The 25212-nt window shown below is 49.0% G+C and overlaps 1 protein-coding gene across 3 annotated transcripts; it reads right to left on the reverse strand.

The window, feature by feature from the left end:
• Positions 1–1316: 1316 nt before the first annotated feature.
• Positions 1317–25212, reverse strand: PPT2 (palmitoyl-protein thioesterase 2). 3 transcript variants are annotated; one of them, XM_083160123.1, is made up of 9 exons: positions 24656–25212; positions 21796–21969; positions 20333–20489; positions 16469–16564; positions 10308–10415; positions 6273–6356; positions 5565–5649; positions 5425–5479; positions 1317–2726 (listed from the first exon to the last, which is right to left on the reverse strand). In XM_083160123.1, the coding sequence occupies exons 1-9, from the start codon at positions 24704–24706 to the stop codon at positions 2583–2585; spliced, it is 954 nt and encodes a 317-aa protein (XP_083016249.1). In that variant the 5' UTR covers positions 24707–25212; the 3' UTR covers positions 1317–2582. The 3 variants fall into 3 exon arrangements, with proteins under 3 accessions (XP_083016249.1, XP_083016250.1, XP_083016251.1); XM_083160124.1 differs by having other exon boundaries at positions 24692–25210; XM_083160125.1 differs by having other exon boundaries at positions 25111–25199.

Here is a 25212-nt window from a genome sequence, read left to right on the forward strand (position 1 = left end):
AGGCATTGCCGTACTCGGGAGAAATTGGGGCACAGATTTTGGGGTGCTTGGTCTCCTTCATTCCTTGTGAAAATGACAAATTTGGAGCCAGAACTGCATTTTTGTGTAAAAAAAATAATTTTTCATTTTCACTGCCCAGTTGTACCACAATTGGTGAAACCCCTGGGGGTTTGAAATGTACACTATACCCCTAGATGAATTCCCTGAGGGGTGTAGTTTGCAAAATGCGGTCACTTGTGGGGGGGTTCCTAACTTTTAGCATCTTATGGTGCCTAGAAACCTACATGGTGCCTAAAAAATAATCTCATAAAAAGGAGGCTCCAAAATCAAGTAGGTGCTCCTTCTATTATGAAGCCTGTGGTTTGGTCAACGTGCACACTAGGGCCACATATAGGATATTTATGAAAACAAAAGAATTGGGGGAATCAATTTTTAGTCACATTTCTCTAGTAAAATGTACTGTGTTCCTTAGAAAAATGTATTAAAATTGCAAATCTGCAAAAAAAATGAAATTTTGAAATTTCACCTACACTTTGTTTTAATTCCTGTGAAACACCTAAAGGGTTAACAAACTTCCAAAATGCTGTTTTGAATACTGTGAGGGGTGCAGTTTTTGAAATGGCATCATTTATGGGGGTGTCTCACATACAAGTCCCTCAAAGTCACATCAGAACTGAACTGGTCCCTAAAAAAATCAGTGTTTGAAATTTTCTTGAAAATTTGAAAATTTGCTATTCATATTGTAAGTCTCCTAGTGTCCAAAAAAATTAAAAGGAAGTTGAAATAATGATGGAAACATAAAGTAGACATATGGTCTATGTTAGTTATTAACTATTTTGAGTGGTATGATTATTTGTCTCACAAGCAGAAAATTTAACATTTTGCAAATTGCTAAATTTTCCATTTTTTTCCGACATTTTGGTATTTTTCACAAAAAAACACAGACTGTATCGACGAAAATTTACCACTAACTTGAAGTACAATGTGTCACGAAAAAACAATCTCAAAATCACTGGGATAAGTAAAAGCAAAAAAAAGTTATCCCCACTTAAGTGATACATGTCAGATTTGAAAAAAAGGGCTCTGTCAGGAAGGCAAAAACATGCTGTGTCAGGAAGGGGTTAATATTCTCGGCATTCTATGCTCGCTATGCCAGTATAATGACCATTAATTGCCCTATGTATTCAGTATCAACTGATGGCACCTAAAGGCAGGAGTAACTACACACTGATGATACCGATAGCCAGCCCCAGCTTACCCCTTCTGATTGGCTGATGGCAGATTTGGCGCTGACACTGATCGGTTTGCAAGAAGAGTTGGAAAGGTTCTGTTTATTTGTTTTATCACACCGGAGAGCGAATATGTATCACAATATCAAAACAAATATTTGGCTGTGGCTGAAAACCGCACGCGTTTTGCAATTTGTGCTATTTTTGCATGCACACACAATTTGTGGTTTTGCAGAAATGTTTTATTGAACACAACAAAGGACAATAAAAAAAAAAAAAAAGCAGTAAACCACACACTTATTACAACAATAACTGGGTAATTCCCTGACGTTATACAGCCAACGCGGTTCTCTGTGCCCAGCAATGTCAGCTCTTGTGCCTTGGTGCAGTGACAATGTATCTTCCAGAAATATAAATACCCCGTATCCTGAGCTTCCGAGTCCGGCCTTGCGGAAACACGATCCGGTCGCACATTATTTTATTTAAAAAACCTATAAAAACCACAACCTGCTCTCCAGCTTCAAACAGTTTGTGAGTGAATTGCATTGATAAGGGCATATTTTGCAGCAAAGGAGTATATTTAACTCCTTGTCAGTTAAAATGTACAAGTCCTTTGCACCCGGCAGAGACGGACGTTTTAGGGTCTGCACTGCAATTCATAAGATTGTGGCCTATGAATTTATCAGGAATTACTGACGTCATTGAGGCACGAGGCCAGGTGTGCCTCGGAGATCCCTATTGAGTGAACAGCCTGAAGGTTTGTCCGTCCCCAGAAAACGCCCCCCTCCGCCGCATGAGTAAACTGTATAGGCTTGCATGCTATGAACATCCCATGATTTCAGCATCCAAGGTTATCCCATTATTTGACAGCAAAGGATTGGAGGCACAGAGGTAGAAGATTCCTATGAGTTATATTTTTACCCGCCAATTAAATAATGGCATCGCCGTTGTGCAAAGTGCTTCCCAAAATGAATCTTCCGTCATTATAAAAAGGTGCAAACAGAAAACTTTCTACCTTCAAAAAAATATCAAGTTTAAGGGGTATAAAAGTAGCTACAGTACGGTTCCATCGTAGTTAAATATTGTAGGGTTAGAGACTCACGTTGAGGAAGAAGAAGCGGACTGAACTGCACAATAACATAAAGGAAATGTGACCCATAGTCTCTAGAAGGGTTGGGTGAGCAAGTTCTTGGAGGAGTAGGAGAGGCCTGAAGTGGACAACACCACAAGGAACAGGGCAGGCAAAATGAATACTGAAGTGTAGCAGGTCCAAGTCAATCTGCAGCGGGGAGGAACTGTAGACTGGAGGATGATGAAATAGATTTTATAGTCCCAATGTAGAGCGCGGTAACATTAAGTCAGCCATTTTTCAATGCACTCGTGGAAGACCGTCTCGTTCGAGTGCCACATTGTGTGCATGACGTCCGGGATACAGTACACCGTGACGGCTCCACGTTTGTCTAAAGTACGGAGACCAAAGACGTCATCTACGTATACCTGAGGAATGAAGAGGGAGTAAATCATTATCAGGTTAGGTACTCTTTACTTAGAAGGGCGCCCACGATTTTGATCGTGGGCATCGTTAGTAAAAAATCTCGGGCATCTCGAGCATTGAATGCACTAAAAAATCGGGTGCGATCAACCGACGAGATGCCCGAGATTTCCCATAGGGAACAATGTTAAATGTCTCAATTGACCCAATTTTCCTGTTCAATGCCTCAATTGACCCGATTTTTCCATAGGAAACAATGTTAAATGGGCCACAGAGGCCAAATAGGCACCCTGAAGTGTATAATGGCCACCCTAATTGTTATGGCCACCCCACGATCAACGTCAACCCGATGCGTGGCGAGAGCAGCGAGCCCGCGAGGGGCGGCAGTACGCGTCCTACGACCTTTTCATACCCCCACTATCCACGTCGGCGTGGAGTTGAGAATAGAAAGTGTGGCGAGCGCAGCGAGCCAGAGCCCGAAGCGTGGCGAACGCAGCGAGCCCCGCGAGGGTACGCGGACAGCTGTGAAGCCCGCGAGGGGACGCGGATACCTGTGAAGGTATCCGTGTCCGCTCGCCACGCTTCGGGCTCGGTGGCTCGCTGCGCTCGCCACACTTTCTATTCTCAACTCCACGCCGACGTGGATAGTGGGGGTATGAAAAGGTCGTAGGACGCGTACCGCCGCCCCTCGCGGGCTCGCTGCGCTCGCCACGCTTCGGGTTGACGTTGATCGTGGGGTGGCGTTAACAATTCGGGTGGCCATTATTCACTTCAGGGTGCCTATTTGGCCTCTGTGGCCCATTTAACATTGTTTCCTATGGAAAAATTGGGTCAATTGAGGCATTGAATAGGAAAATCGGGTCAATTGAGACATTTAACATTGTTCCCTATGGGAAATCTCGGGCATCTCGTCTGTCGCATCGCACCTGATTTTTTAGTGCATTCAATGCCCGAGATGGCCGAGATGGGCGCCCTTCTAAGTAAAGAGTACCTCAGGTTATTATGCAGAAGATTATTTATTTCAAAAGCATTAGTAGGCGATAGTAGGACTAGTAGGCACTATTTTAAAATAAAAAATAAATATAAAATAAAAAATAAAAATAAATTTTCACTGAGCTACTGGGGCAAATCAGAGCATTGGATAGTTCACAGAGCTAGATGCCTGCAGCCAATCACTGAGCTAGATAAACCCCCAATCACTGAGCTGAAGTAGCCAAAATTTCAACCAATTAACAAACTGGCAATAACTTGGCCAACCTACAGTCAATCACTGAGCTATACCACCCAGCAGCCAATCGTTGACCTAAAGCAACCATCAGCTAATCATTGAGATAGACAAAGGTTCATCCAATTACTGAGCTAGACCAACCAGCAGCCAATCGTTGAGCTAAAGCAACCAGCAGCCAATCATTGAGCTAGACAAAGGTTCAACCAATTACTGAGCTAGACCAACCAGCAGCCAATCAGTGAGCTAAAGCAACCAGCAGCCAATCATTGAGCTAGACAAAGGTTCAACCAATTACTGAGCTAGACCAACCAGCAGCCAATCAGTGAGCTAAAGCAACCAGCAGCCAATCATTGAGCTAGACAAAGGTTCAACCAATTACTGAGCTAGACCAACCAGCAGCCAATCAGTGAGCTAAAGCAACCAACAGCCAATCATTGAGCTAGACAAAGGTTCAACCAATTACTGAGCTAGACAAACCAGCAGCCAATCATTGAGCTAGGCAAAGCCTCAGATAATGACTGAGCTAGACCAATCACTGTGCTTCGCTAACCTGTAACCAAGCTTTGAGCTAGACCACCCTGCATGTAATCACAGTACAATAACGTCTGTAACTGGTAGTTCCGTAGAAAGAAAACAGAACAAGGTACAAAAAGTGGATCCGATATGATTTCCCGGCGGTCGGGATCCCGGCGGTCGGAATCCCGACACTGGAATCCCGACAAGGGGGGGACATGGATCGCCCCCCCTTGCGGGCTCGCTGCGCTCGCCACGCAGCGGGCCCGGTGCCTCGCTACGCTATTTTATTCTCCCTCTATGGGTGTCGTGGACACCCACGTAGGGGGAGAAAGTTTCGGGATTTCGGCGGTCGGGATTCCAGTGTCGGGATTCCGACCGCCGGGAAATTAACCGCATCCCCAAAAAGTGACTCAATAGCAAAAATGATGTAACACAAAAGGGGGAAGAATCTTTTGAGAGGGAAATAATCACTGTTTTGAAGTGTGTTTTACCATAGGTGGTAACAGGTTTCCCATGAGCTTTGTGTTTAATATGTTATGTTACAGAAATAAAAGGCCGGTCCATTTAAAAACCAGCAAGTGCATTGTGGGTAAGCAAGTGACATTGCGAGGAGAGCAGCAGCTTTAGTTGTGCTATTACAAAGGTTATTAGATATTACTCTTCTGACGATCTGCTTCCTAATATCATTCAAAACAATGGACAACTATGTTTTACTTGAAACTTCCAAATCAGGATGCGAGGCGTTTCCCTTTTTCAATAGTGGGCCATGTTATGGGCGTACCCATGTCTAGCACAATCTTTGACATAACAGCTAGGAGCAGGTGGTTGCTTTGGGCAACTTCTTCATATTATCTCTCTCTAAGTCTTGATATACCCCCTCCGTTTTTAACATTAGTTAAATATGAGGCTGCCTACGGCCTTATGATCACACTAACAAAGATGGAACACGTGAGACAAACCTTCTGCTGCCTCATGTCCAAGACGGTCTCGTTTTCATCGTAGAACCCAAAGTGACTGAAAAACAAAAGTCGGCCTTATCAGATGATAGAAAATATGCAGGAGGAGTGCGATACCCTCCACAGCCTCCCAATCTGCGTACCTGGACTCCCAAGGCGTAATCACTCCATCATTAGGACCACCAATGAGAACGAGTTTGTGTAGACGCAGGAAGTTTTTCTTCCAGTCTGTGGGGAGAATGAGAGGAGTAAGGATTCTTGTGTGAGTGGAAGAGGCCATAATTACTATTGCAGTGCCTTAGAACCCGATTCAGAGATGGCCGCAGCAGCTGGGCTGAAATATGTTAATGATGCAAGGAGCCTCCCTGAGTTTTCCCACAGCAAGGGCCGGTGAGCTGCATCGAAGGAGGTGGCCATTGGCCCAGCATGAACAGGACAGACACACCCCCGTTTTGAGGACCAATGACTGTCGCTGCTTCTTCACCGCCCCCAAAACAATGCTGCGGCTTTAGGGTGTACTGCGACCGTTGTTAACCAATATACAGATGTGCCCACATACACCTAGCAGCCTTACGCATTCAACAGCCCGTCTCATTCATTATGGGTAATGTGAATTGTAGTGCACGGAGGATACATCTGTATGAGAAGCTATTATTTCCAATGATTGAATAATAATAATTACTATTACACTATTACTATTGTAATTACTATTATATTATACTATTACTATTGTAATTACTAATATTAGACCCCCTGTGCAAAGGCCTTCAGCGAGTGTTACACTCGCCGAGGTGTATTAAGATGTGACTGGATTCCATCGCATCTCGAGTTATCAGATCTGGATTAGTTACCTGTAATGTTCGGTTCTAGCCTCTCCGAGTTCAGCGGTGCCAGAAAATCACTGTTCTTCACATACATGTCGTGGTGATGTGGATCTACACACACATAGACCTGGGATTAATACGTGTTACACCCACAATGCCTCCCCACACCTCACACTAGGGCCTCCTATCCTCCTGCCAGTCTGAGGGAACCTGGGTCATCCTCACACTACGGCCTCCTATCCTCCTGCCAGTCTGAGGGAACCTGGGTCACCTTCACACTACGGCCTCCTATCCACCTGCCAGTCTGAGGGAACCTGGGTCACCCTCACAATACGGCCTCCTATCCAACTGCCAGTCTGAGGGAACCTGGTCACCCTCACAATACGGCCTCCTATCCAACTGCCAGTCTGAGGGAACCTGGGTCACCCTCACACTACGGCCTCCTACCCACCTGCCAGTCTGAGGGAACCTGGGTCACCTTCACACTACGGCCTCCTACCCACCTGCCAGTCTGAGGGAACCTGGGTCACCTTCACAATACGGCCTCCTACCCACCTGCCAGTCTGAGGGAACCTGGGTCACCTTCACACTACGGCCTCCTATCCAACTGCCAGTCTGAGGGAACCTGGGTCACCCTCACAATACGGCCTTCTATCCACCTGCCAGTCTGAGGGAACCTGGGTCACCTTCACAATACGGCCTCCTATCCAACTGCCAGTCTGAGGGAACCTGGGTCACCCTCACACTATGGCCTCCTATCCAACTGCCAGTCTGAGGGAACCTGGGTCACCTTCACAATACGGCCTCCTATCCAACTGCCAGTCTGAGGGAACCTGGGTCACCCTCACACTACGGCCTCCTATCCAACTGCCAGTCTGAGGGAACCTGGGTCACCTTCACACTACGGCCTCCTACCCACCTGCCAGTCTGAGGGAACCTGGGTCACCCTCACACTACGGCCTCCTATCCACCTGCCAGTCTGAGGGAACCTGGGTCACCTTCACACTACGGCCTCCTATCCAACTGCCAGTCTGAGGGAACCTGGGTCACACTCACAATACGGCCTTCTATCCACCTGCCAGTCTGAGGGAACCTGGGTCACCTTCACACTACGGCCTCCTACCCACCTGCCAGTCTGAGGGAACCTGGGTCACCCTCACACTACGGCCTCCTATCCACCTGCCAGTCTGAGGGAACCTGGGTAACCTTCACACTACGGCCTCCTATCCACCTGCCAGTCTGAGGGAACCTGGGTCACCCTCACACTACGGCCTCCTATCCAACTGCCAGTCTGAGGGAACCTGGGTCACCTTCACACTACGGCCTCCTACCCACCTGCCAGTCTGAGGGAACCTGGGTCACCCTCACACTACGGCCTCCTATCCAACTGCCAGTCTGAGGGAACCTGGGTCACCTTTACACTACGGCCTCCTACCCACCTGCCAGTCTGAGGGAACCTGGGTCACCCTCACACTACGGCCTCCTATCCACCTGCCAGTCTGAGGGAACCTGGGTCACCTTCACACTACGGCCTCCTATCCTCCTGCCAGTCTGAGGGAACCTGGGTCACCCTCACACTACGGCCTCCTATCCACCTGCCAGTCTGAGGGAACCTGGGTCACCTTCACACTATGGCCTCCTATCCACCTGCCAGTCTGAGGGAACCTGGGTCACCCTCACAATACGGCCTTCTATCCACCTGCCAGTCTGAGGGAACCTGGGTCACCCTCACACTACGGCCTCCTATCCACCTGCCAGTCTGAGGGAACCTGGTCACCCTCACACTACGGCCTCCTATCCACCTGCCAGTCTGAGGGGACCTACCGTGTTTCCCCGATAATAAGACACTGTCTTATTTTTTTTTTTCCCCCAAAAAAGACCATAGGTCTTATTTTCGGGGGAGGGCTTATTTTAATAGCCCCACAATTTAATGTGCCGGTATTTTACATGCCCCCACCTGTTTGTTTGAAGTTTTACTGAATTTTCGTTGATGGCGCTGTGTGGTGAGCAGCAGCCAGCCAGTCAGCCGCGTGATGCATCCCTGGGAACGGGAGCTGCGGTGCTGCTGGTGAGTGAGCGGAGGGCAGCGGGGGTCAGCGGGGGGCAGCGGGGGCCGAGCGGAGGCTACACACCTGTTTGTTTGAAGTTTTACTGAATTTTCGTTGATGGCGCTGTGTGGTGAGCAGCAGCCAGCCAGTCAGCCGCGTGATGTGCGCGGCGCGATGTGCGCTGCGTGACGTCACGCCGCGCCTACCGCAATGCATCCCTGGGAACGGGAGCTGCGGTGCTGCTGTTGAGTGAGCGGAGGGCAGCGGGAGTCAGCGGGGGCCGAGCGGAGGCTACACATTAGGTGTACATACAATTACATGGGGAAAATGGTAGGTCTTATTTTCGGGGGAGGGCTTATTTTGGACCAGCGTCCAAAATCTGGGGTAGGGCTTATTATCGGGGTAGGTCTAATTATCGGGGAAAGACGGTAGGTCACCCTCACAATACGGCCTTCTATCCACCTGCCAGTCTGCGGGAACATGGGTCACCCTCACACTACGGCCTCCTATCCACCTGCCAGTCTGATGGAACCTGGGTCACCCTCACACTACGGCCTCCTATCCAACTGCCAGTCTGAGGGAACCTGGGTCACCTTCACACTACGGCCTCCTATCTTCCTGCCAGTCTGAGGGAACCTGGGTCATCCTCACACTACGGCCTCCTATCCTGCTGCCAGTCTGAGGGAACCTGGGTCACCCTCACACTACGGCCTCCTATCCACCTGCCAGTCTGAGGGAACCTGGGTCACCCTCACACTACAGCCTTCTATCCACCTGCCAGTCTGAGGAAATCTGGGTCACCCTCACACTACGGCCTCCTATCCACCTGCCAGTCTGAGGAAATCTGGGTCACCCTCACACTACGGCCTTCTATCCACCTGCCAGTCTGAGGGAACCTGGGTCACCCTCACAATACGGCCTCCTATCCAACTGCCAGTCTGAGGGAACCTGGGTCACCCTCACACTACGGCCTCCTACCCACCTGCCAGTCTGAGGGAACCTGGGTCACCCTCACACTACGGCCTCCTATCCACCTGCCAGTCTGAGGGAACCTGGGTCACCTTCACAATACGGCCTCCTATCCAACTGCCAGTCTGAGGGAACCTGGGTCACCCTCACACTACGGCCTCCTATCCGCCTGCCAGTCTGAGGGAACCTGGGTAACCCTCACACTATGGCCTTCTACCCACCTGCCAGTCCGAGGGAACCTGGGTCACCCTCAAAATATAGGCTCCTATTATCCAGCCAGTCTGTGGGAACCTGGGTCACCCTAATGTAGGGTACACACCAGGACGACCCGCTCACGATGCACATCGTGAGCGGGTCGTCAGTGTCTCGTCCGACCCGCTCACGGTGACGCGGGGGGGCACGACCTGCTCACGATGTGCACCGTGAGCGGGTCCGATCCGATGGCGACCCGCACCCGGCTGTATGGTCGTCATTGAGATCCTACCTGCAGCAGGTAGGATCTCAATAACGACCGACCGACCCGCGGGACCGCGCATCGGATCGGTATCGGTCCACAGCAGGTCAGAAAAGGGCCCAATCAGCACACAATCTACATCCAATTGATCGGAATTGGATCTAGATTGTGGGGATCGGGCCCTAGTCGTCCTGGTGTGTACCCAGCATTACACTACGGCCAGTCTGAGGGAACCTGGGTCACCGTTACACTACGGCCTCCTATCCACCTGCCAGTCTGAGGGACAAAACCATGTGCACTGCAGGTGAGGCAGAGAGTTAGAATTGGGTGAGTTATTTTGTTTCTGTGCAGGGTAAATACTGGCTGCATTATTTTTACACTGCAATATACAGTAGATATCAGTTTAAAGTACAAACTCCAACCCAAATCTAACTCTCTGCACATGTTACATCTGCCCCACCTGCAGTGCACATGGTTTTGCCCATTAGCAAACCAAGGTCACCCCCTACACTCCTCCTCCCGTCACACTACTACTACCACACACACACACACTGCTACTACTACACTACACCACACCCACAGCTATCTCACCGTTCCAGAAGTTGCAGATGGAGAAGGTTTGGCCCATCCGCGTGTAGCAGAAGCGATACAGATTGGCTTTCACATAACCCGGGAACAGATAGCGCAGATAATCTGTGTCTGAGATAAGAAATACAGGTGTGTTATTACATACACACAGAAGAGTGCATTGTGTCAGGGATGTGTATTTGTACAGACCCGTTATTGTGCAGAGTCATCTACAGCAGCTGGGTATAATTGCTATGCAATAGTCAATGGCTAGGTAAAAGCTTGTACAGAAATGATGACAAGCGGTTTCACATAACGTAACAGTCCCTGCCACTGAAGAGCTTGCGATCGACTTTCAAATGTATACCCAACGCTGGAGAAATGGCTGCCTGTGTGCAACAATGAGCAGATATGCAGGAGAATGCCACCTACAGTACATTGTCCTGGCCGCACACTGGGTTAGAACAATAGGACGGGAGGGCCAATGAAATCTATTTTACTGCAGCTAGGATATTTATCAAAGCAAGAGAGAGAAGGTGGAGAGAGATAAAGTACAACCACTCAGCCCCCAACTGTCATGTTACAGGCATTGCTTGAAAATGACAGTTGGGGCCGGATGGTTGGCTTTGGCACGTCTTCCCCAAAGTTCTGCATAATAGGTCGGCAGTGGCCGTGGGATAAATGTATGACTGGTCATTATAGGAAATAAATCTAGCATGTCGGCATTGACAAAATGTTGACATGCTCACAATATCAACAATGCGTTTTTCATGGTTACTATGCCGACATGTCATAGTCAACAATAAGCAGATGTGAACGTATAAGATGACGATATTTCAACCATGTCAACAGCACAACATTCAGCATCTTGATGTCTGCATTTAGAGTGTCGACATAATGGCTTCATGGCTGCTTGCAATAAAGCCAGTTACACCTAGCAGTGGGATCCAGAAGGCGGCAGAACTATTAACACTGAATAACCCGATGTCAGCATATGTGGTGGAAAAAAGGAATAATCATAATTTGCCTAGAACAGGCCTGGCAAACCTGCGTCCCGCCAGCTGTTGTGAAACTACGAGTCCCAGCATGCCCTGTCAAAGTTTTGCTATTAGGGAATGCTATAACTGTGGCAGGGCATGATGGGATGTGTAGTTTCACAACAACTGAGTGGACACAGTTTAGTGATGGCCATCAGTGCAGTTGCCATCGATGGCGATACTGCAACCAGCCATCAACAAGTAATAAACTATATGATGGCTGACCATCGATAGTTTTACCTATCAATGGTCATCCATTTGCTTTGAATGACTGGCCCGTGGGCCAATCAGAATGTGGGGGTGGGGCTTTACGGGTGTAGGGGGCAGAGCTATAATCCATGTCCCGGTACTTTGAAAAAACGAACAAACGCAAAACCCCGGTTTTGCTGTGCCATCGATGGAGGGAAACCATCTGGTTCTCCACCATCGATAACAAAAGTATTCAACATTGGCCATAAACCATCGATGATTTTGAATCGACGATAGCCATCCCTAATGCAGTTTGGCCAGACCCGGCCCAGGGAGTTTGCCCTCTTGCACATTACAGAAACATACCCTGTATGGCCTGGTTTGTGGCCATACACAGAACTGAATGCGTCCCTTTCCGGGAGGAAACCAGAGACAAGCGCAGAACCTTCAGTGATGTGCTAGTATTTTGTTACTTCTCCTATTCATTTTTGGTTTGTAAGTTTACAAGTAGTTCCCTGTGTGACCTTTGTTTGTTCCTTTCATATAAAAGCTAGACGTATTAATAACTTGTGTCATTCACACTCTAAGGGGGTAATTCAATCCCTGCCGTTATTTCGGGGGAAATAGCGGCGGGCACCTATTCCTATGCTGTTTTTCCCGACAGCATTGAAGCGGCAGCTCGACGGAACGGACCCTACTTTAAAAGCAGTCTGGCCTGTTTTGCCGAAAACCGCTTTTGATTGACGAGATCACGGCCAGATCTCGACATTTCACGGCTGTTTTCGTCAAATCAACTGGCAAGCCGAAAATGTCAGGACGAAATGACAGTTGGGACCTGGGACTGAATACCCCCCTTAATATTAATTAATACCCCCCTTAATATTAGTTACGAACCTAATATCTCTATTGCTGTTGAAAAGATGACAATCACTCCTGCCTCTCAAGCTCGCTGCCTAGGTGTTATCCTTGACTCTGAGCTTTCCTTTGTACCCCACATTCAATCTGTCTCAAAATCATGCCACATGCACCTAAAAAACATTTAAAATTCGCCCTTACCTTACACAAGACACTGCAAAAACTCTAATCCATGCTCTCATTATCTCCAGCATTGATCATTGCAATTGGCCTTCCCCAATACAGACTCTCACCACTACAGCCCACCATGAATGCAGCTGCGAGGCTAATCTTCCCAGCCAGACGTTCATCGTCTGCAAAGCTACTCTGTCAGTCACTTCACTGGTTACCTGTATTCTACCGTACTCAATACAAAATACTTTTACTTACACACAAAGCCATAAACCAAACTACACCAACATACATCTCTTCTCTTATCTCAAAGTATCATCCAACCCGACCTCTATGCTCCTCCCAAGATCTGCGTCTCTCATCCACACTCATTACTCGATCCCATTCCCGACTGCAGGACCTTCTTCGGGCTGCACCCACTCTGTGGATTTGCCCTCCCAAGCACAAAAAGACTCTCCTCCAGTCTCCAAACCTATAAGCGTTCCCTAAATACTCATCTCTTCAGGCAAGCTTATTAAATTTCAGAACCAGTCCCAGAACCTTGATTTCTGGTGGAATCGATGCAATAAAGAATACAGTATCTATCCTTATGTATCAATGCCTATTTCCCTATAGATTGTAAGCTTGCGAGCAGGGCCCTCCTACCTTTTGACTGTCTGTAAATACCCTGTTTGTTGTATCGGTCTCCTTTGTAAAGCGCAATGGAATATGCTGCGCTATATAAGAAACTGCTAATAAATAAAATAAATAATAAATATAGCATATTGAGCCTGATTCAGCATGGTGATAGCATGCGGGGGGCTACTCAGCACAAGGCAAGGCCGACACACATGCTGGGTCTTTCCCTGCAATGCGATGGTAAACGCTTGCAATCGCATCGCAATAATGGGAACACTACAGCATTCAGACTCAGCCATCAGTCTCCCGTTGGCCTACAGTGCTCAGACTCAATTATCAGTCTCCTGCATTGCTGTACAGCGCTCAGACTCAACCATCTGTTTCCCGCATTGCCGTACGGCGCTCAGACTCAGCCACCAGTCTCCCGCGTTGGCCTACAGTGCTCAGACTCAGCCATCAGTCTCCCGTGTTGCCCTACAGTGCTCAGACTCAATTATCGGTCTCCTGCATTGCCGTACAGCACTCAGACTCAACCATCAGTCTCCCGCGTTGCAGTATAGCGCTCAGACTCAGCCATCAGTCTCCCGCATTGCCATACAGTACTCAGACTCAGCCATTAGTCTCCAGTGTTGCTGTAGAGTGCTCAAACACAGCCATCAGTCTCCTGCATTGCCGTACAGCGCTCAGACTCAACCATCAGTCTCCTACATTGCCGTACAGCGCTCAGACTCAACCATCAGTCTCCTGCATGGCACTGCTGTCGGAACCAACAGCCAGAGTCAGTGCTATGTATGCGGCATCATCAGTTGCAGCAGCAGGAATGGTCAGTGCCACTGTCCATACATTTACCTGAACATCACTGATAATGACAGGGGTAAACAGCACCCCCGGCATTTGTCACACACAGCAGCCATAACAAATGTAGTAACTGTGGCACATCCTGCTGAGGCTCATAGCACTGGAGGTAGTCTGCCGACAAGGTGCATAGCACCCAGCTCCTATACCAGCAGCAGCAGCAGCGGATTCGCACCTGCCATAGAGTGCAAATGTCTCTGGTGTGATGGGACGGTCTGAGCACCCACCAAGCGGTATGTCAGCATTAGTGGGCGATCTTAGACCTTGCTCATATGGACTCGCAGACGTACCGCATGGAAGCACTTGGTAGCAGCATTAGCATAGTCACAGGGACGATTGCAGCAAAGACACGAGGACAGCCGCGTCTATGTCAGGCTCAGAATCAGCCTCACAGCGAGACCATGTGCACAGCAACAGACAATTCCAAATAGAAGAAATTCAGCAGGAAGTAACGGTTTCCTTTCCAGGCTGCGGTTCCTATGTTACACAGGCCGACACGCGCTGCTCTGGTCAGACACCTCGTGCCGTTATTTTGCATGGGGAAAAGATGGCAGCAACCCGGGTCACATCCCTGAAAATGTGCCCTTTCCAACAGCATGTCATTTCTACATGTAGGAGGAAAAGTAGGGACATTTGTCGTAAATTCCTCCCTTTGGAAAACTTTTTCAGACGCCACCTGTCAGGTGCCCGAGAGTCCTCGCACTTCCCATAACCAGCAGCGAAACGTGTGCAAAAGTGGGCACATGACATCACCGAACAGCATTCTACCATAGATGTAATCCCATTGGATAAATCCCTTACCATCTGCACCAATGGCAAATACAGATACCTATGGTTAATTATAATTTAGGTGTATTTGCCTTATTGTGGCCAAACACTATTAATGGGAGACGTCCTTTCGGCAATCCCTGGTGTAAGTGACTTTTTTCACGCTCTACCTTCCACGTAGATTGGAAACGGTAAAATGTGCCGCGGATCGGCGCACCTGGCCCGAATCAGGGCGAGCCGTGCGAGGGTTGGTGCTACACTAGTGCATGTCGACCTTTTGACTGTCTACTTAGACCTGGTCTGTAGCTAGTCCACACCCATCGCCATCAGCGGTATATATGCAGAATGCCTCCGGGTTATTGAGCCATAAAACCAAGGTGTGCGGCTGTGTATACAGGGATCGCACAGAGGAGAACTCTCTGCCCTGTAACAGTAAGGAGGCGGGAGGTAGGTGAGTGAGAGGTTAGTACTTTATAAGCGTTAGTGCAGGCGGAACCAGGCAATTACCCTTCACTGCACCACAGCACAACGGGTTTCACGGACTGTATGTATCTGCCGATGGATCAGATCTTTGACAGAGATAAAATAGATTGGTTGTCTAAACCAACCAATCAGCTTCTAACTGTCATGTGACACCTGTGCTAGAATAATGACTTCCGGTGGATCCAGCCCCACCTTCCGGTGGTGACTAGATCACTAATCCTAAACCTCCGCCTGGTCCCTAACCCTCTGCTCCCATCCCTGCAGAACGTCAACATTTCCCATGTCGACATTTTACACCAGCCACATTACAGTATCTAATGTCAACATTTTGACCATGGCGGTCAGACGCAGGATGGTTAATAGTAGCAACGTTTCCACTTTATCTCTCTGTCTGCAGTATTTCATATATTTCCTGTGACCTTCGCTAACATATTTCTCCAGAACAGATCTCAGTTCTCATTGCAGACAGAAGTTGTAGAAGTAACTGTATACCCCTAGCCAGTGATTCTTACACAGGATTAATATTACATGTAGGAGGTAAGGGGAAAGCTGGAAAAGGGTTGGGATCATTTGGTCTACAGCATGATGGCAGACAGTCATTAGGTCGACATGGTTCTAGGTCGAAAGGTCATTAGGTCGATAGGTCATTAGTTCGACAGGTCATTAGTTCGACAGTGTACCACATGCCCTCTCATTGCTCGCTGCGCTCGGCACACTATTTTATTCTCCCACCACGCCATAGTGGATGGTAGGGCATTAAATACCGCCTGTCGGCATGTCTACCTTTTGACTGTCGACCTAGACACTGTTGATTTAATGACCTTTCGACCTAGACCCATGTTGACATTTTCCCATGTCGACCTAATGACTGTCGACCATCATGCTGTAGACCAAAAGACTGCATCCCCTGGATAATGCACCCTGCTGTACAACACAGACCTAGAACAGCATTGGGACTGTACTGCAGATCAGGGACAGTCTGCCGCTGTGCTCTTCGGCTCCCGAGATCCGTGCCTGCATTACCGCCCCGTAAACATCGTCATGGAGGACTCACACGCACCAAACTACAGATACAGCTGTCACATCAGTGACCCTTATAGAACATTCCTCACAGTCCGAGCCACAGGCCAGGGGAGCGGCACACACCTGTCACTATCCCCTCCGCCTATGACCGCTCACACACTGTATGTTGCAGAAACAGGGTCTCACCTCCATATTGTCCCATCAGGGGGGAGGACAGGGAAATGAAAGTGTTCACATTGTGGTCTGGAATAGTCTCCAGGAGACCCCGACAGATTAATCCTCCTGGGCAGAGAGAGAGAGAGACATGTAAGAAAGGTGGGAGGAGTATTAGCTAGAACATGGATGCCATGAGGACGGATGACAGATAACCATATCCCACACACACATTCAGTAGATGCTTCTATACAGCATCTAAACAGACATCGGTACTTGTGTAGTTTCACGGCGCCATGCGATCCGATCGCACACGATTTTCATGGAAAATGGGACCTTTTCATACCCCCACTATCCAACTACGCATGGAGTTGATTTTATATAGTGTGGCGAGCGCAGCCAGCCACCGAGCCCGAAGTGTGGCGAGCGCAGCGAGCCCCGAGAGGGGACGCGGATGACGTTACATGTATTGCGCGCCGCAAGGGACGCGCAATACACGTGAACTAATCCGCGTCCCCTCGCATGGGCTCGCTATGCTCGCCACGCTTCAGGGTCACGACTCTACAGTATGTTGCTGATCATCAGGCTAATGTGTCTGTGGAGGGGGGGAGACAGGGTATAACTCATTAAATAAACACCCACTGTACCCTCTTCCATCCCCGTCACCCTTTTCCATTCCCCCCCATTACACACTTCCTCCCTGTCACAAAAGCGGTCACATTATGGCAGGTATTCAATGCTGTTTGCGAGTGGTGACAGGGTGAGTGGTGACAGCGAGCAGGAAGCCCTGCTCGCTGTCACCACTCACCCTGACAGCATTCAACACAGCCTCCTCATACGCCAATTTCCCCTCTCTCCGTTTTTTGAGCGAGGGGGAATTGGCGTATGCGGCTCCAGAAGCAGCGAGACTTGCGGCTAAAAACTGCGAGTTTTCTGCAGTAGCCGCGGGTCTCGCTGTTTTGGGGAATTCTCGCCGTCCTGTGACAGCGAGGATTTCCCCAGAAGGTTGAATAGAGCGAGCGGCCGGCGCGGGGGTTAGACAGCGAGGATCGCTGGTTTTCTGCAATCCTCGCTGTTTAACCCCCTCGCTGCGGCATTGAATACCCCCCTATTATTATCATTTTATTTCTATGGCGCCAAAAGGGTTCCGCAGCGCCTGACAATACATAGATGATTAAAGTAGATACAAGAAAGATAGTGATTGACAGTACAAATGCAAATTAGGACAAGTACATGGTAAATACAAAATACAGTTGCAACAGTGGACACTGATGTAATTATAACAGTGGCAGAGATATATTCTATATATTTCAAGCTTACATTCTAGTTGCGACATGCCTGCGCTTGTTACCCCCCACAAGTAGCAGCCGCATGGGGAAATGGTTGAATCACCCTCTTATAGCTTGTTCATTGGCTACTGCAGTTTAGGTTGGTACGGTCAGGACACTTGACTCGGTAAGCTGTGAAGCTCGCAGCTTACTGAATCCCTGTGGTGCCGTCCCGGCGAATACCTGAGGGATATAGTTTAGAAAAATCGCCTGGTGTGTACGCACCTTTAAGATGAAACTAGACGTTATTCGCAGTTATGGGCTAATTCGGCAAGCCCCACAGATCTCCGGAAATCGCAAATCGGCGATTTCCGGAGATGGCACGTGCATGGGCACTTAAACTGCAGTCATGTCGCAAACTCAGTTTAAGGAGCAGAGCAGGGCCGGATTAACAATGGGCCTGATGGAGCTACAGCTCCAGGCCCATTCTCCAAATATGCCCATTTTGTAGCTGAGGGCCAGGGCTTTCCAACAAGCCCAGCCCTGCGTTGCTAGCCCCCCGGAAACCGGAGATACCGCCAGGCAAACGTAGAATGTTTTCCCCATAGGTTAACATGGAACCCGCTAATTCCGACCTCCACCCGGTTCCAACGTCTGCCAGTTCCCCCTCCGGCTTCACAGAAGCTTGAGGTTTCCCAAATCGCTGGGCCTTCAATCTGATACCTGGTCCATATGGGTTCATTGGTTAAAGAGATATTGTGGGTAAACCAATTTTTTTTTTTAATTTCTGAAATGTAATTTCATGGCTGTTCATGTTGTTTGACAGATTTCTCTGGAACCAAACGGCCCAGTTTCACGGGACCAAAATCATTCGAAGCCTACATGTAAATGGGTCAATTGGTTCTGAAGATATAGTTGGTTGTTTAAAGGGGGACGGGGTGGTTTTCTCCCCCCCCCTCACACCAGAAAATGCAGGGACTAGGCTGGTGTAAAACGGGCCAGTCCGGGAATGTCCCTGCATGATCCTGGGACCATATTCCCGGGTAAGTCCCTGCATTTTCTGATGTGAAAGGGGTATTATTTCAAATAGCCGGGACATGCAGTGCTCTGAATACAGCCAGGCTGCTCTCTGCCTGGCTGTCAATGGCTGTCATTTCTGCCCGGCGGCGGCTGTCCCCTAGTTCCCGCAAGCATGTATTCCCCCTTGCCAATGAGCATGTAATCCCACATGGCAATATGCATGGAACCCCTGGCAATGAACATGTTGGTAATCAACACTTATGTAGCATAATTTTTAGTAGGCATAATACGTAATGGGCATTATAGTGTACATTTTTAATGTCCGCCTTTGGCGCACAATGTCCCTATTTATGGAGCATATTTTGCATTATTGCTCAATCTGTTTGGTATAATGTGAATTTTGCCTTAATCTGTGTGGCATAATGTGAATTTTCACTCAATCCGTGTGCCATAGTGTGAATTTTGGCTCATTCCATGTGGCACAATGTGTAAGAGGCAAGTACAGTATAAGGGGGTTACTATTGTGTTGCATGATTTGTATAAGGGGTATATGGTGTGGTAAACTTAGGTGACCACATAAAAGGTGCTGAAATGTTGTCTACCAAGTTTCGGCTTTCAGTAATTTTTTTTATGACTGGAATGCCGCCTCGCCCCACAAGTATTTTAGGACATCGGCACTCTGCGGGTGCACCTTTTGAGGGCAACCGCCAATATATCTCCCTGCATTTTTCCTATGCCAGCCCCTGCCTTTTCCAGACATATATAATTAGTTGAAAGTATTTACACAAATAGAGACACACCCATGAGCAGACCACCCAACCAGAACACTGGTCACGCCCCCCACATTATTAGGTGCTGGTCACAATCCTTATTATTGCGCATAATAGGCCCTTGATAATTTTCAGCTCCAGGCCCATTTACACCTTAATCTGGCTCTGGAGCAGAGGGAGCAGAGACTGAGCGTTTATGGGACAGGACCGGACAACACTGGCATTTATTTGGGTGCGTATAAGTTACTGAGGGGCAGATTTATTAAGCTTGGTGAAGTGATAAAGGGGAAAATTTACTAAAGGAAATTTGTAAAAAATAGGTGTATTTGTATTTAGAAATACACTTATTTTTGACATTTACTATCATGAAAATACGGCAATTCGTATTTGTATTGATAGCATATCAATACGAATACGAATTGCCGTATTTTCGGGATAGTAAACGTCAAAAATAAGTGTATTTCTGGATACAAATACACCTATTTTTTTTACAAATTTCCTTTAGTAAATTTCCCCCAAAGTGTGTGGTTTTTATCATTGGCCAATCCGCTCCTACCTGTGAAGTTACAGGATTGTTTTGAAAATCGACACTTTATCACTTCACCGAGCTTAATAATCTAGCCCTGAATGCCAGAGTTAATGTAAAGAGGAAGTGTAGGATACTGAGCGATGATTAGGGAGGGAACGGTATAAACGTGTTACGGGCATGTCGTGTCAGGTGACGACTCAGGAATGGAATTATCCTGTAATACTGGATGTCACATATTAGCATAAGAATGGGGAAGACATGGGGCGTGTGACAGAGGGTTACAATTGGTGATATAAGGACAAGCTCGCACCTTGTGAGTAGCAGAGCAGGTGCACCCCCTCACTGCCGGCGTTCTGCATTATGGGGTAGATGGCCTCCCGGAACCCCATCACCTGCTTCCAGAGAGGCTGCAAACTCGCCTTGTGGTCAAACAAGTCCAGCACTGAGATATTGGTGCCCGGGTGAGACTGTCAGAACACAAAGAAGTGAGTGGTATTAGAGGTGCACAAACAGGGATATACCCCCATCGGGTGAGGGGTCACAGCCTCGACTCAATGAAGGATGACATACATTGACCACTGAATGTTGACTGGGCTTATGTCGACACCTGAAATTGGTCGACTTGGCTAAGGTTGTCGGTCGGTTGTTGGCTTAGGTCAACATGAGTTTTTCACTTTTTTCCAAATGTCAACATAGTCGACATGGACACCGTCTAATTGTACACGTCCTCACACATGGTGTGCTGTGCTCGCCATGCTTCGGGTACACCATTATATTCTCCCACCATGTCCTAGTGGATAGCACATGTCGGCTCAAGACTGTCAGCATTCCCAATGTCGACTCAATGCTTGTGAGGACCTTTCCGACCCGGTCAACCTTAGCCACGTTTACCTATTTCAGTTGTCGACCTCCATCTACTATACTGAGTATTCCTGCAGCCTCCATCCTCCTATACATATGACTCTAGCCTCTACTTGTACATACACAGACAGGCCAGGCAGCACCCACCAGTACAGTGCCAGCTCCATTCTCCCCAGTAGTACGGCATTCCCTGCACACAAGCACACAGGAGCTTTATACACAAGGAGCCTGTCTCATCCAGGCAGGGGCTGGCGAAATTTTCACCAGCCGCCAGCTCCCGCTAGTGGTTGCGCGCCACGTGGCAACGGATCTCCCCATGGGTTCCCGCCGCCTCCCCCGACCGGCGCTGGTCCCCCTCATCGACCCGACCCCGTTTCCCTGAAGCGCAGACGGACAGGATGCCGCTGCCCCGCCGCCAAAGGATTCAGTGTAGTCCCTGTCCGCCGGCGCTCGCCAGAGGGGAGGCTCTGGCAGACGCCGAGCAAAGATGACAGGGGCTACATCTGTACATACTGTACCCCACCGCTACCAGCCATCACGGTTATGGTACAGCGGATCAGCCACGTCTAGATCTCCAGTGAGGAAAGTTGGATGGAAGATCTTTAGGCATGTAACTAGATGCGTTCAACCATAAGATGGTCAATCTAGACACAGCTGATCTGTACACCGGATACGAGCCGTCACATAGCAGCTTTTAATAAATGCCCCAGCAGTACGAGCCTCTCTTTTCATGAGTACCCCTCCAGTGCCAGCCTCCCACCTCACAAGCACAGACACACAGGAAGCGCCACACTCACGGACACACAGACCTCCTGTCTCACACACAGCGGCGTCTCAGACACATATACTCTTAGCTGCATATACATTACTGACCCCCCCCCCCCCCCCAGCACACAAGCAGCCGCAGCTCACCTCGTTAATGTATTCCACCAGGTGCTGGAAGTTGGCAGGACTGTCAAAGAGGCCATGGACCAAGATAACCGGTCTGTATGCCAGCGTGGGGTCTACAAGCCACACCAACAGGGGCAGAAGAAAAAAGAGCGCTGGCAGGGAGAAGGGCCATGTAGCCGCCATGTTTAAAGTCCTCTGTAAACAAAAAGAGAGATGGTGTGACCCAGCTCTGCAGTGATGTGACGGGAGAGGGTTATTTATGTGTTAGTCAGGGACACGGAGACACACAAACATCTCCCTGTGACACACATGTGACAGTGCAGCCACATTCCTCCCATTCCCATACACTGTCTCTCACATTCCTGCTGCCAGCTCCAACGGCGACCATGTTACTGTCCTCGGGACTCCCTATGGGGATGGGTCATTGGGTCAACCCTATTTAGGTCGACACCTGAAATAGGTCGACAAGGTTGACACAAGCGTTAGGTAGACAATGGGAATGTCAACAGTCAAAATGTCGACATAAGTTTTTCACTTTTTTTCCCCGAATGTCGACACGGACACGTCTAAGTGTGCCGCATCCCCTCGTTTCCGGATATTATATTCTGCCACCGCTCTGTAGTGGGTGGTAGGGTATGAAATGCCGCCTGTCAGCTCAAACAAATGTGAAAAACTTATGTCAACCTTTTGACTGTAGACCTTCACATTGTTGGCCTAATGCTTGTGTCGACATTCCGACCCTGTCGACCTCAGCCATGTCAACCTATTTTAGCTGTCAACCTACGGCCTGTCGACCTTCAGTGGTCGACCCAATGCATGTCAAGCTAGTGACCATATCCCCTCCCTACCACCCCCCTGTTCACTACCGTCTGCCCCATTCTAGCCCACTCTGCCCCCTGCTCTCTCCAATTTGTCCCACTCTGCCCCCACCCATTCTACCCCCGGCTCTCTCCCTTCTGCCCACTCTGCCCCCACCCATTCTACCCCCGGCTCTCTCCCTTCTGCCCACTCTGCCCCCGCCCATTCTACCCCCGGCTCTCTCCCTTCTGCCCACTCTACACCATGCTTTCTTACTACTGCCCCATTCTGCCCCCTTCTTTATGCCCACTCTACACCATGCTTTCTTACTACTGTCCCATTCTGCCCCCTGCTCTCTCCCTTCTGCCCCCTCCTTTATGCCCACTCTACACCCTGCTCTCTTACTACTGTCCCATTCTGCCCCCTGCTCTCTCCCTTCTGCCCCCTCCTTTATGCCCACTCTACACCCGGGTCTCTTACCACTGTCCCATTCTGCCCCCTGCTCTCTCCCTTCTGCCCCCTCCTTTATGCCCACTCTACACCCGGGTCTCTTACCACTGTCCCATTCTGCCCCCTGCTCTCTCCCTTCTGCCCCCTCCTTTATGCCCACTCTACACCCGGCTCTCTTACCACTGTCCCATTCAGCCCCCTGCTCTCTCCCTTCTGTCCCATCCTTTATGCCCACTCTACACCCTGTTCTCTTACTACTGTCCCATTCTGCCCCCTCCCTTATGCCCACTCTACACCCGGCTCTCTTACCACTGTCCCATTCTGCCCCCTCCCTTATGCCCACTCTACACCCGGCTCTCTTACCGCTGTCCCATTCTGCCCCCTGCTCTCTCCATCCTATAGAGCAGTGTAAAATACACTCAGGCTATTATTTTATCTGGTTTGACAGGCTGCCAGTAGCCATAGACCACATGGTCTCCCGCCCATTGCTCCATTAACCCATTACCTGCCATTAGAGACCACAATGACTGGTGCTTGTCCTGCTCCGCATGAACCCATTTCTAGCCATTATGAGAGGCCATGGTACACTGCCTGTAACAAGACTGCCCCCCCCCCCCCCTTATAGGTACCGCATTAACCCAGCAGCTGCCACAGTGACAGACACTACCCACAACTTGTGCCATCACATGATTAACATATTACTTTCTAGGAGACCATTCACTTGCCGCATGCAAGTGCGCTGTACCCCACCTGTCCTGCCACCACATTAACCCTTCACTTGCCAACCGTTAGCAAGCTGTCCCCAAAATAAATCCCTTAATGTGCCACATGTGAGCGTACCGTACCCCACTAGTCATGCCACATTAACCCTTTACATGCCATATGTAACACGCATCCTAACACTATAATTGCCACGCATTAATGTGCTATACCCAACCTTTGCTGCCACCCCACATGAACACCCTGTCTCTTACCTGTCCTGTCATTAGATTTAACCCTTTAGTTGTCACATGACAACATCTCCTGCTAATGGATTTATCCCTTGCGGTTGTGAGACATAGTCCCCTCAGGGTTCTATCCCTAGGTGTTTGTTCGCCAGGAAGAACATATATATAACTACACGCGTACTGTGATGTCATTAACACCTTCACTTCCAAACCAAGTGAAGAGATCCCCACACGGAAACATTTCATTAACCCTCTGCCGACACAAATACACCAGAATATTCTCTGCATGCAGGTGTCATAAACTATCAGGACACCATGGAGTGTAGGTTATGGTGATCTATTATGGACGTCAGTATCCCCACCCCCTATACATTATTTCTGAGCCAACGTCATGCCAGAACATCGCTCTATTAAGCCCAATTCTGTGCCAGATCACATCGGTGATGCCAGGGTGAGACACTACCTGCATTCTATCACCGGACGCCATTGCTTTGAATAAAGGATTAAAATACTCTGCCCTTGAAAGCCAAGCCACATTAACCCCATACATACCGACGTTAACCCCATACATGCTGGTCAGTACATGCAAATGGCCAGATAAAGGAAGAAAAGGTTAGCGGAGGAAACACAGTTTTGGGAATAGGAGAGCCGAGAACGGATGGGGAGCGTAGAAGATCACTATGTACCAAGCCAAGGGAGGGACAGAGCCTGTCACATCTCACCCTCTGCCGTCTCATCCTCCTCCTGGGACGCAGGAAATCGCTCAATCTACTTTATTTTCCTGGGATGTCTCATTTTCCTCTCTCCAGGTCTGGAATAAACTAGGACTCCATGGCAGTCTCCAGCCACAGCTTCCCTTCTGTCTCTCCTCTCTGGTGCCCACTGTGACTGTCTCTGTAACCTTTAGGGGTCTATGGGTCAGTAGCCAGACCAACACTGCAGTCTCTAGTTTTGTTTATATCTCTGTGGTCTCTTAGCCTCCTCTTTCTCTCTCTAGATCTATGTGCAGTCATGCACTGCCTCTGTCTATTGTGAAAAGCTGTCTCTCAGCCAGTCTGTCTCATTCTGTGCAGCACTGAGTGACTTCTCCCTGTATGCTGTCTCTGGCCCCCCCTCTCACCCTGTATGTCTCCTGCTATACCTCTCTATGCAGCTGTCTCTCCACCTGAGCTGTCTCTCCCTCTCTCTCTTTCCTCTTCCCTTGTTTACACTGTGTGCCTGCAGTCAGCAGATGCTGATTCGG

Source organism: Crinia signifera, chromosome 9, assembly GCF_055691185.1.
Source record: "Crinia signifera chromosome 9, ASM5569118v1, whole genome shotgun sequence".
In the NCBI taxonomy this organism is placed as follows: domain Eukaryota; kingdom Metazoa; phylum Chordata; class Amphibia; order Anura; family Myobatrachidae; genus Crinia; species Crinia signifera.